The following is a 12,460-nucleotide window of genomic DNA, read 5'->3' on the forward strand; positions in this document are numbered from 1 at the left end:
ACTAGGGTGAAGCAACTGTTTTGTTGCCATCTTTCTGACAACATTTGTATGTCTAAATTTGTACCGCTGTCAAAATGTGGGGTTGGGGGAGACGGGATGAAAACCTAGCGAGGGTGACTGGACGAAACTTCCCGTCACTTCGGAGAAAAGCGAGACTTGGAGGAGGGAGGGGAGAGTGAAGATACACAATGACAAAAAGTTAAACATCAGGGGGTTGTGACGGTTATTAGAGAGACCGAAGGAAGTCCCTGTCTCTCCTACCCCCAGCCTATGCGGGAGAGTTGAAAACTGAAAGCAGAGCTCCCACAGCTCTTTAAAGGATGAAGTGGGTGGCTCTTAAAAGAGCCTTTGGGTGAAACGATGCAAGGAGCCCGTTTACTTGGAGCTGGTGTACTTGGTGACAGCCTTGGTGCCCTCGGACACGGCGTGCTTGGCCAGCTCCCCGGGCAGCAGCAGGCGCACGGCGGTCTGGATCTCCCGGGACGTGATGGTGGAGCGCTTGTTGTAGTGCGCCAGGCGGGAGGCCTCGCCGGCGATGCGCTCGAAGATGTCGTTGACGAAGGAGTTCATGATGCCCATGGCCTTGGACGAGATGCCGGTGTCCGGGTGCACCTGCTTCAGCACCTTGTACACGTAGATGGAGTAGCTCTCCTTTCTGGTTCTCTTCCGCTTCTTATCCCCCTTCTTCTGGGTCTTAGTCACGGCTTTCTTGGAGCCCTTCTTGGGGGCGGGAGCAGACTTGGCAGGCTCAGGCATCCTAACAGATTTTGAAGCTCTTCTCCAAAATGTTTGAAAAAGTGACAGTTGAACGTCCCAGTCCTCTATTTGTAGGGTCCCTATGCAAATAAGCGGATTCCGTTTAGTCGGTTTTCACTGGACGAGAGAAACAAGAGACGTCATTGCCACATGGCATCCTTTGCCATTGGTCAGGGGTTGGATTCGCCTCTCCATTGGCTGCTGTGGCAGTGAACGTCTCAACTTGCCACCAATCGCTCAATAACTGTTTGAAAGGGAAAAAGCTGCTGGATGATGTTATCTTCTTTGGCACCGAAGAGTCGGCAGTAGTTTGAATCTTGTCGGGCCGCGTCAAGCAGGGCGGGAAGGCGCGGGCCAAGGCCAAGTCGCGCTCCTCGCGGGCCGGGCTGCAGTTCCCGGTGGGCCGCGTTCACCGTCTGCTGCGCAAAGGCCACTACGCAGAGCGGGTTGGAGCCGGGGCCCCGGTCTACCTGGCGGCCGTGCTGGAGTACCTGACGGCCGAGATCCTGGAGCTGGCGGGCAACGCGGCGCGGGACAACAAGAAGACGCGCATCATCCCCCGCCACCTGCAGCTGGCCATCCGCAACGACGAGGAGCTCAACAAGCTGCTGGGCAAAGTGACGATCGCGCAGGGCGGCGTCCTGCCCAACATCCAGGCCGTGCTGCTGCCCAAGAAGACCGAGAGCCACAAGGCCAAGGCCAAGTAAACCCAGCCGTGCAGGCATTCGGCCTCGGAAAAGTTACCCCAAAGGCTCTTTTCAGAGCCGCTTATATCTTCACAAAAAAAGGGGGCGGGAGGCTCGATTATCCAGGAAGATCAACTTGGGAAGGGATGTTTTAACATTTATTTATTTAATTTGTATGTTTTCTTTTGACGCGTTTGGTGTTAGTATGTATAAGTACACACCAAAGCCTGTAATTCCTCTCGTTTCACACAACACGGAAATTAAAAGAGAGGGAAGTGGGTGTCTTTCCTTTCTGCTGTTAAGGAGACTAGGGCCATAGCACAGACTATAAACTACCGAGTCGATCTTGAGTCTGCTGTTCCAAGTCACTGAACTTAATTGCCTCCACAATGAACCATGAACAAGAAACGTTTGTTCCTTTTGCGGTGGATTCTATTCCTGATGCCATGGCCGAGGCTGATACAAGATACTGATTCAATACTTGGTTTAATAATTTTCCTTTATTATTGGCCGGGTGACTTTTATCATGAGCAGTCTGTCCTTACACTGGATACAGTGAAAAAAAAATCGTTTTTGTCTGAAAATGTACATTTTGGAATATTCTGCTGGAATGAAGTGACAGATGTACTTATATTTAGGGAGAAACCCTGTTCCTTTATATTGATATATATCTTAATTATTTCAGTCATTTTAATTGATGCGTTTCTAAGAGACCCTTGGACTAGGCTTTTCTAAAGTATCACACTGAAAGTAGTTCAATGACAGGCTACAGAATGACAAGGTTTTTCTGTTGTTTTTTGCTTAGGTTTTTTTGGCATTGGTTAAAAAAAAGTCAAAGCACAGCCAAGGGGGAAGGGATAAAATGACTTGTACAAGGGTGAGGGTGTATAGCAAGAAATCATGCATGAATCAAACAAAAGCAGAAGAAAAATCAGAAATAATGGCTTTCGTGTGGTTTTAATGTAAGATTACAGAGTAAACGTGTTCGAACGGGTAAACATTTTGACTTCAACCCTAAAACAGAAACCCACTTTTCCACTCTGCCTGGGTAAGATGATGTATGGACACAGACGTCAAAACTCTTCACCCCCCAGCACTCTTCCCTAAATTATAGTTTGTTTTTTACCTTTTTTTTACTGATTTCCCCTGAAAAGTTAGATCTGGGAAACTTTCCGTTTGGTCTGGTGTTATACAAGACGCGCTAAATTAACAATTTAGGTAAAGTTTTTAGTTCGTCTCCCTCTCCCCCCTACCGCCAAGACACTGACAGAAAAAGGAAGTAGACGACCGTCTCCTTTCCTTTTCTTCCAGGAAAGTTATTTGTTTGTGGTAATTGGCTAGTGTTAAGGTAAGTGTCAATGTATTGCCACAAAAAGCTAGTTAAACTTTCCTAGACGTTTAAGCACCGGTAACAGAACAGTGTGTAATTTAAGGTAGGAAACTTTCACCCCCCTCCCACCACACATTATGTACTTCATTTCAGGGCGGGGGCTGTTACACAACTCTTAACCTACCAGGAAAGAGGTAAGCACAACACAATATAATTGGAAATTGCTTTGGCGTTTCAGCTCCTTTCCCGAATGGGTGAGTGGCTCTTAAAAGAGCCGTTGGGTTTATTCACGCAACAAGAATCTGCTTGAAGCCATTTTACTTCTTCTTGGGCGCTGCCTTCTTTGCCTTCGGCTTAGCAACCTTGGGCTTCACCGCCTTAGCCTTAGCGGGACTCTTCACGACTTTCTTCGCTTTAACAGGCTTGGCTTTTTTCGGGCTCTTAGCTGGTGCTTTTTTGGCTGCGCTGGCTACTGGCTTCTTGGCTTTCTTGGGGCTTTTCTTCACAGCTGGTGGGATCTTGGGCTTCTTAGCTACGGGCTTCTTGGACTTGGCTGCCGCCGCTACTCTCTTGGGCGCCTTGGTTTCACCCGGTTTCTTGCCCAGCTTGAAAGAACCGGAAGCACCGGTACCTTTGGTCTGCACCAAGATGCCCTTGTTCACCAGGCTCTTGAGTCCCAGCTTGATGCGGCTGTTGCTTTTCTCCACATCGTAGCCGCCGGCTGCCAGCACCTTTTTCAGAGCGGCCAGCGACAGCCCCTTGCGATCCTGCGAAGCGGACACAGCCTGAGTGATCAGCTCGGTCACGCTAGGACCCGCGGGCTTCTTCGCTTTAGAGCCGCCCGCCGCCTTTTTCACCTTCTTGGCGTGGGCTTTTGCCGCAAGTGAAGCGACAGCGGGAGAAGCTACGGGCGCGGTCTCGGCCATGTTACCAAACTGTCTGTCTGAAGTAAAAGAAAACAATTGCCACGGGGTTTCCTGTCTCGTATTTATACAGAAGTGCTGCTCTGTGATTGGTGCGTTAAGGAGACCGCCCGGGGTAACAGACAGAAAACTTTTCTCGGCTCAATCTGTGTTTCTTCAGAGTTAAAAAAGTGGGATTTCTTGTCATATATGTTACAATATTCAGCTAGTTTCTTAGCTGGGTGATGGGGCACCATGGTATTTTTCTTCTGTAGAGCCTCCATCTGGAAAGGCGACGTGGAAGTTAAAGATGAGCCACTAAAATCTGGTTCTAGAAATCAGAGAGACCTCAGCGGAAGGAAAGATTTGATCTTTCCTTCTTAATTCAAAGTGTTTTTTCTCTTATATGGACACAACCACAGCAGCACCTTATATTTTAGATGATTTTCTCTACTCTAGTGCCTAAAGGTATTGGTGTGTGTCAATGTGGGGAGCATGGATGAACAGCGAAGAGGCAGAAGTAACACAACTCTATTAAGACATTGAGGTTTGAAGCCATAAACCAAAGTTTATAGATTTTAACAACACTTAATTCTTTTAAAGAATTCCCTCGCCCCAAAACATTAGGAGATAATTTAAAGGCTTGTTGGAGTATTTTTATAGCCTACAAAATTATTTTCGGATTATCTCCTATTTTGTACATTTCTAGCCAATTCAATAGCAGAATTTAAAAAGCTGCCTTTTTAGGATATGGATGTATTTTACTGTTATTTGAGAATTTGAGAAATTCGGGGGGGAGGAGGGTTCTATATACTGAAAGTGTTCTTCCAATAGTAATCTGCATCTGAGTCTTAACTGACATTTGAAGGCAGTTTACAAGGAGGTATTAAAATGTATAATAAATCAGAAACAATCTTGTTGAAAAAAGCATAAAGGTTACAGAAAGCCTAACTGAAAACCAAAATCCCGCATTTGTTTCACCATTTAAATGACACTTGGGAAAGTGGCTTCTCCTCACAGGAACAGTAATGTTTTAGTCATACGTTCATTTTCTCCATAGCTTTTTGAGAATGTTAATGAATCCTCAAGTCAAATGCAGGATGGTACACAGTAATGTATAACTTCTGCTCGCCTGGTATTTACTATTCCTATTCAGGTTTCAGTACATCTGCAGATCAGACCCTGCCTTATTCTATCTGGTGCCCAGAAAAGGATAAACACCTAACAATGGATATTTTCTTGGAAGCATGATTAGACAGACTTTACTACTGGTTCCAGTACAATTGCAGGGGAAGAGTATTTTAAAATCAAAGGCGAATTGTGGAACACATACACGGGAGAGACACACAGGCACTTACACTGAGAAATCAAGTTTGAAATTCTAAAGCCTCTTATGTTATGCAACTTACAGAGATATTGATGGAAATTTCAAATTATAACTGCATATAGAACTAGAAAATGCATCTGGACTATAAAGAATCAACATAGAAATATGCCTAAATATATATCTTGATAATCACAACCTCTATGCGGATTTTTTCCCCTGTCTGCATAAAAACAAAAGTGGTTGGTGTAGGGAGGGCAAGCAGAGCCCAAAACTCACCTGTTCCCTCTGCCCACCCCATGTCCAGCAACAGAGAATCACAAGATAATAAGACACAGGAGAGGCAACCCCCCCTTCCACCCCCCCACCTTTTTTTTGGCTTGCTTGCTTCAGGTTTTCAGACATGTCCAAAACCTTCAGGGACTTCCTATATAACGTGGCTAATTGGTTTTCCAATTACTTTTAGAACACCTAAGTGAGCAAAGGGCTTAGGGGGCTTGATAAACAGTTTTTAAGGCTATCCAAAAGACACTGTGGTAATACTCGGCCCTTGTGGCTGTGTAAAGCAAATCTCTGCAATGACCTATGAAGAGACATGTAGGATGTTAAGTGTTTCTTGGAGAATGTGATCTAAACTGTTCTTAACATGCCAAATGGTGACACCCAGGGGTATCGTCTATGCTTACAAAAGCTAGGGTCGTGCTTTGTACAGGTTTGATGACTAAGCCTCTCCCCCTCCCCCTTTGTTTTTCTTTAACTTCACAGCTAAACATTTCTTCAGAACCACCTACTCTTTCACTTCAAGAGCTGTGCTCCAACAGTACTTTTCCATTTAAAATATGGGGGGGGGGGGCTTCTATGTAAAAATGTGCACCGTTCTAGATCACTCAGTCTACCAAGTCTCCTAGCAATGGGAAGTTGTCTGTATTGTTCAGTACTGCTAACTATATGAGAACGAAGATGTTCGTCTTTTCCTCCTTAAAAACAAATTTCCTGAAAACTGTTCTCTTTCTTTCCAGCCCAGTTTGAGTATTTGCCCGGAAGACTGAACAATTGCTTTGCTTTTGAAAAGCCCGCGTTGCCCAGAGATTGGCTAGTGACAACCCGGCTCCATAGTCTCGCTGAAACAATAGGCAAAGACAAGTCGCGCGCAAATCTCTGTCTGCCTGATCGAGAATGTTTAAATCTTCACTCAGTGCGAGATCGTCTCCTCTACGATGCTCTACTTCACTTCCAAGCATATTCGCAAAACAATACGGAGATTAATTTGCAATTATAAATCTGAAAATAGGATCCTATTCAAAAAGAAGAGTGGGGGAGGTGCTTGTAGGGCGGTGTTTGCAGCGTATAGGCAAAGACTTAAAAAGAGTTTTGTAGGCAGTGCAGTTTCATCCAACGAAAACGTCGCTCATTATTATTATTTTGAAGAAGGTGAGGCAGGAGAGAGGTGAGGGAGAGAAGTTATGTTTTAATAAACTTTATCCCATGCTGTCCCTTTGCCTTTTTAAAGGCAAATATATTCTTGAAAGATAAAATAGGTCGGGCTGTAAAAAAAGATGCACATTTTTAAATCTTTGGTCAATGTACATATTGTAAGGGATAGATCACTATGCAGACCCCTGAGGTCTCATCCTTTCGGGGACTGAGGGGGACTCCATACCCTCTGTTATCCTTCAGAGTAGCGCTCAAGATGATTGTTCACTTTTAAAAATAAAAAAAGGTCTTGAATTTTAGTAATCCAGTACATGGGTAAGACAGAACAAGAAAGAAAGGCAGGGAGAGGAAACAAGTCCACCTCTCCCCGCTCCCGCCTCCAAATTAAACCCAAAGCGCGCGCGGACGCACACACAATCGCTAGTGAGCTTGGAGGCCGGCGGGTAGAACCAGTTTTCGTTGTTCCAAGCGCGGGATTTTCAAATTTTCAAACTATCCAATGACAGTTGGTCGGCTTCCATTAACCAATCAGAGAAGGGAGGTGGGTATAAATACCACTGTAAGAGCCGGGATTTTTACATTGCTGTTTGTCACGTACTTGAGCTTTTCTTGGAGAGTTGCTGTGATTAAGAATGGCCCGTACGAAGCAGACGGCTCGTAAGTCGACCGGCGGCAAAGCGCCCCGCAAGCAGCTGGCTACCAAGGCGGCCCGCAAGAGCGCGCCCGCCACGGGCGGCGTGAAGAAGCCGCACCGCTACCGGCCCGGCACTGTGGCGCTGCGCGAGATCCGGCGCTACCAGAAGTCGACAGAGCTGCTGATCCGCAAGCTGCCCTTCCAGCGCCTGGTGCGCGAGATCGCGCAGGACTTCAAGACAGACCTGCGCTTCCAGAGCTCGGCCGTCATGGCGCTGCAGGAGGCGAGCGAGGCCTACCTGGTGGGGCTCTTCGAGGACACCAACCTGTGCGCCATCCACGCCAAGCGCGTCACCATCATGCCCAAGGACATCCAGCTGGCCCGCCGCATCCGCGGAGAGAGGGCATAAAAGCCAATGGTCGCCCCCACCTAACATTCTGAAACCCAAAGGCTCTTTTTAGAGCCCCTCCAATTTCACTGAAAAGAGCTGGGACATGACTAGTTGAAGTGTAATAACTGCTTTTAGGTGTTCTAAAGAAATACCTTGCATACCTCGTGATAAAAGCAACTTTATTAGACTGTCTTGTTCACTTAATTCTTGGGATACACTAGTAAAATGGGTAGACTTTTTTGTATAGTGTATAGGTTTTTTGGGTTTTTTTAGTGTCCCTTTTTTTAAACTAGTACAAAAGGCAAATACATTGTTACTACAACATGCTTCACCTGTCCCTATGGCCGCCCCTTCCCATACACCAACAACTGTAGTTCATTAAATATATTCAGAATATTACAGGTTGTGACCTATTCACAGTGATTCAACTGCATGTTCATCACCACTTGATTTTTTTACACTAGATAGGATTCTGCAGATAAAGCCACTACCCAGACCACTTCAGTCTCAACTCTCCTGTGTACTTGATAATCAGAAAACGGTGTCTTTCTTTTGTTATTCTACCAAGTCTGTATAATTCTTATTACATTATATTTATATTTTATTGCAAAGCATCATAGTTCTTTTCTTCAGTTTGTTCAGTTTTTCATTTTGGCAAGATGAGTGTATTTACTTAACCTAAATGTCCTGCTGATTTTAGACATTTTGCTGCTGTTTGCTGTGCTTTCCCTCTTGTAGTCTGTTCCCATTTTTAATGTTAGATTCACAGACACTGTTGTATTACTGAAATCTTTACCCAAGTTTTATTGGCAATTTACTCTTTAGGCTCCTTCAGTTTTTCCCCAACTTTAAACATTTGCCCAAAAATCATTTACATAACATCTGATTTAAGCTGCAGCCCATCCTTTTCCTATTTGTTCCCCTTCCTCTGAATCTTCAGCACGTAAGAAACTAGATTCCTTTTTTTAAGCCCATTTTTCTCAACCACATACTGAGATTCCTTCTTCTATAATCTACACCTATGGTCAGTAATTTATAGGTATGGACTATAGACCTAGAATAGGCCTAAAAGAAACTATATACTTAAATCCATATAGACCTATAGTGTTTCACAGCAGTAGCTAGGAAAAAAAGAATAAAATCAAGTGTTAACGCCCCCCAGTATTTCAGATGATGGGTCTCCTGTCCATCCTTGGAACATAATTCTGCTCCTGGAATTACCCCCGCAGCACAGCCCCAATCTATAACATTGAATTTCGTATTTTGGCAAGAAGATAAACTCTGTTTTAAGCAGAGATCATGACAATTTTTGATGTTGTATTTAGTACTCACATGTGTGTTTCTAGACTACTCCTTGGTGTCAGCTGATCTCAGGGCAATTCAGGATTTTGAGCATCTGTAACCCAGGGACTGTATTTTGTGCTTCTATAATGGGCTAGTCCACAAAGGGCAATTTAAGCTCTGGGGAAGGAGGACAGACTGAAAAGTGTGGCCTATCAACAAGGACTCAATTGGTCTACCAAAGAGCAGGTGAATTAAACTGCTTAGATTAGTCCACAGCTGCAGCATTTAAACAGACTGTGCTGTGAGGGAATGTTATTAGCTAAAGTGTACACTTCCTGTCTGGCTTCTCGGTGAGGTATTTGGCTAGTATTTGGGGCCAGTCTTACTAGATTAAGGTGTGTGCATGGTTTCCCTCACACTGACTGTTGCAGATTTGGTGATGTCTGACTGGCTGAAATTTTCCTTTTACAGTTGTGTTATTTGGAACTTGGTCCCTGCACTGGGGAAATAAACCATGTTCCAAGTTTGTTTCCCATCTCCTTATTAGTGAGACTTCTGCAAACAGTGTCAGAACCTGACATATCCCATCCACCAAAAACACACACAACTCCATATAAAAAAATTAAACACATAATAAATTAGTAGCCCATGTTTTGAGGGTGTTAGTGTGCAATCAACACTCTCTTAGCCATGTCTTGATCACATAGTACCAAAACTATTGATGGCTGAGACACAAGCTAGTCCTCTTTAGGGTGGTAGAAAAGGATTAACTCTTTTAAATTGCCCAATTTAAGACTCGCTTGGTGTTCATTGCCACTCTGGAATCTAACAAGACAGTGAACAACCTAGGAGTTGCCTGAAAGGATTGAGTGGTTTAGAATAAATGTGGTTAATTAATGTGGTAACCTTCTATATTCTTTATTGAGTTTCTCTTCAAATCTTAACATGGAATCGTAGAAAATTAGTGTTGGAAGGGACCTCAGGTGGTCATCTAGTGAGTCCAGTCCCTCTACTCAAAGCAGGACCATTTCTAACTAGATCATCCCACTCCGGGCGTTGGTCTTAAAAACCTCCAAGGATCAAGATTCTACCAACTCTTTGGGTATCCTGTTTGCTTTACTACCTTCCTGGTATGAAAGTTTTTCTTCTTATATGTAACCTATTCTTCCGTTGCTGAACCTTGAGACCATTGCTCCTTGTTCTGTCATCTGCCACCACTGATAACAGCCTAGCTCCATCCTCTTTGTAACTACCCTTCAGGTAGTTGAAGGCTTCTATTAAATCCCCTCTCAGTCTTCTCTTCTCCCAATTCCCTTAGCCTTTTCTCATAAGTCATGTCCCCCATTCCCCTCACCAGTACTGTTGCCCTCTGCCAGACTTTCCAATTTGTCCACTTCCTTGATGTAGTGGGGGACCCAAAATTCTATACAGTACTCCAGATGTGACCTCACCTGTGCTCAGTAGAGGGGAAGAATCACTTCCCTCATTCTACTGGCAATGGTCTTACTAGTGCAGCCCAAAATGTCATTAGCCTTTTTGTAACAAGGGCACACTGTTGGTTCATAATTCAGCTTACTGTCTACTGTAATGCCTAGGTCCTTTTCTGCAGAGCTGCTGCTTAGCTAGTTGGTCCCCAGCCTTTAGTGGTGTGTGCAATTTTTCCAGACAAAGTGTGGGACTACACATTTGTCCTTATTGAACTTCATGAGATTTTTTTTGGCCCAATTTACCAAGGTCTCTTTGAATCCTAGCCCTGGCCTCCAGCATATCTACTACTCTCTCCATCTTGGCATCATCTGCAAACTTGCTGAGGGCCCACTTTATGCCATCTTCCAGATTGTTGATAAAGATATTGAACAAAAGAAAAACTGAATCGGGATCTATATTCCTGGTTAACTTGGAAGTTGACAAGATAATCAAAGGAGGTAGACTATAGATTGAAATAGGAATGTACTAAAATGCAAGAGAAATAAGTAGTAAGGTGTTATTTGGCTGTATATGTTAACTTATAATTGGATAGTTCAACAAGAGTACATATACATGCATTTGTATAAAGACACGTTTTCAGGGGAACTTTGGATTTGCGCACCATGACATTCATCTCCCCCCTCCCTTTATAGTTTTAATAAAGGCTATTTGGTTTATACCCACCAGATGCTGGAAGAATTGTCCTTGAAAATAGCAACACCTGTGTCACTTCATTGATCATAGTTCTTTTTGTATCACACCAATTTTCAAAACAGTTGTGGTGCATTGCAGTTTTAGACCAGGGGTCCAAACTCATTCAGCACTGTGGACTAGATCAACATCATGGGGCTGGTCCCTGGGCCAGATCAGACAGACAAACCAACCCCATATGCCAAATCTACCAAATGACTTGATGGAGCAGGCACAATGTGTGGCATGGTCTTGTTCTGGAGCTAAGCTGCATGTAGAGGCTGCTCTGATACCCATGCTGGAGCAGGCACTGCATGCCAGACCATCTAGTGACTGGCATACTGCCTGTGAATTACCTCTGAGCCCCACGGGCAGCATGGTAGGCTAAATCATAGAGGTCTGCGGTCCAGATTTAGTCTGCAGGCCATATTTTTTACACCCCTAATTTAGCACAATTTAACTATTTATGGAGGTTCTTTCACCAAGTGACCCTAAACTTGCCCCTTTAATATTACTACTAGGCCTGAGTTCTGAAAATGTATTTTCTGTGATGTTTGATTATGTATGTAAATTATATTACATTTCAAAATGTAAATCCTTAAGCAAAAACTCTGCCTCCAGTGCAAAAGTTTGAAAATATCACCATAGTATGTCTCCCCAACATGCTGGGCTAGCCAGGATGAATCAGTGGTTTGGACTGTTATGTCCTATCTTGAAAAAGCATTTTATGAATAAGGAGTTCAGAGATATATGGCAAATAATCAAGGCAAAGCAGGAAATCTGAGCAAGTAAATAGGAAACAAAGGGGTTGATTTACATAAGAAATCAAGAACTGACACCAGATAAAAAGAGGTGGAGACTTCTCTACCATCTAGTGGTACAGAAGGACAGAGAGAAATAGGCATGTTAGTTTTTGTACTCAACAATATACAATGGAATAATATGGATAACATCACACCTTGCCATCTTTGAGTTCCCAGTGCAAATAACATCTGGGTCATCTGAAAGAAGCCTCTGGCATGAATCCAGAGAAAGGCCCATGCCTTTGGAGGTATAACAAGATGCTGTAAGTGTCCCACCACAATTCCTCTATATTGTTACCACAAAGGCTCCTTTTTTTATTTTTTAAAGACTGCATAGTCGGTGGTGTTAATATTTTTTATTGCTGTCCTAAGTATTCTAAAATATATTTCTAAGGAATGTCTGAAAACTGGCATTTTCCAGGGAAGGCATGGTCTTTGAGAGGGTGGAAAATAAAATGTCAGCCTTACAGTGGGTTAGTTTTTTTTTCCGTGTAGGGTCAGCTTGTATGCCTCTCCATGGGGTTTCTGATGTTGTTGAAAGCATGTGGTTGAGATGAATGGAATGTTTCACAAGTCTGTGCCTATGTTGTACAAATGTGTACAGGCCCATCTCCCTCAGTGGTAGCCCCAGAAATCTAATCAACAGCGTGCACTCCTTTCCCCTGTGATGCCTCCAATTAATAAGTTCCCTGCTGGTGCTTATCAAATGTATTTTCCCTGTAGTCATTTCAGGGAAACCAAAAGGCAGAACAAGAGCAC

The 12,460-nt window shown here is 43.9% G+C and overlaps 4 protein-coding genes across 4 annotated transcripts; 2 read left to right on the top strand and 2 right to left on the bottom strand.

Annotated features, from left to right (window-relative positions):
- Positions 1-345: 345 nt before the first annotated feature.
- Positions 346-1,080, bottom strand: LOC149865991 (histone H2B 8-like). Its single transcript, XM_090042776.1, has one exon. It carries the CDS (start codon positions 754-756, stop codon positions 376-378), a length of 381 nt encoding a protein of 126 aa, XP_089898902.1. The 5' UTR covers positions 757-1,080; the 3' UTR covers positions 346-375.
- Positions 1,074-1,463, top strand: LOC149865992 (histone H2A-IV-like; the record flags this gene model as incomplete). Its single annotated transcript, XM_090041586.1, has 1 exon — positions 1,074-1,463. A coding segment is annotated over one exon (390 nt), but the record flags the coding sequence as incomplete, so codon positions are not given.
- Positions 1,464-1,534: 71 nt separating this feature from the next.
- Positions 1,535-3,952, bottom strand: LOC149865993 (histone H1.01-like). The gene has a single exon (XM_090042774.1). It carries the CDS (start codon positions 3,696-3,698, stop codon positions 3,090-3,092), a length of 609 nt encoding a protein of 202 aa, XP_089898900.1. The 5' UTR covers positions 3,699-3,952; the 3' UTR covers positions 1,535-3,089.
- Positions 3,953-6,022: 2,070 nt separating this feature from the next.
- Positions 6,023-7,946, top strand: LOC149865994 (histone H3). Its single transcript, XM_090041033.1, has one exon. The coding sequence runs from the start codon at positions 7,065-7,067 to the stop codon at positions 7,473-7,475; it is 411 nt and encodes a 136-aa protein (XP_089897159.1). The 5' UTR covers positions 6,023-7,064; the 3' UTR covers positions 7,476-7,946.
- The last annotated feature ends 4,514 nt before the right edge of the window (positions 7,947-12,460 follow it).

This window comes from Crocodylus siamensis, chromosome 4, assembly GCF_052110815.1.
Source record: "Crocodylus siamensis isolate JL-2025a chromosome 4, ASM5211081v1, whole genome shotgun sequence".
Classification (NCBI taxonomy): domain Eukaryota; kingdom Metazoa; phylum Chordata; order Crocodylia; family Crocodylidae; genus Crocodylus; species Crocodylus siamensis.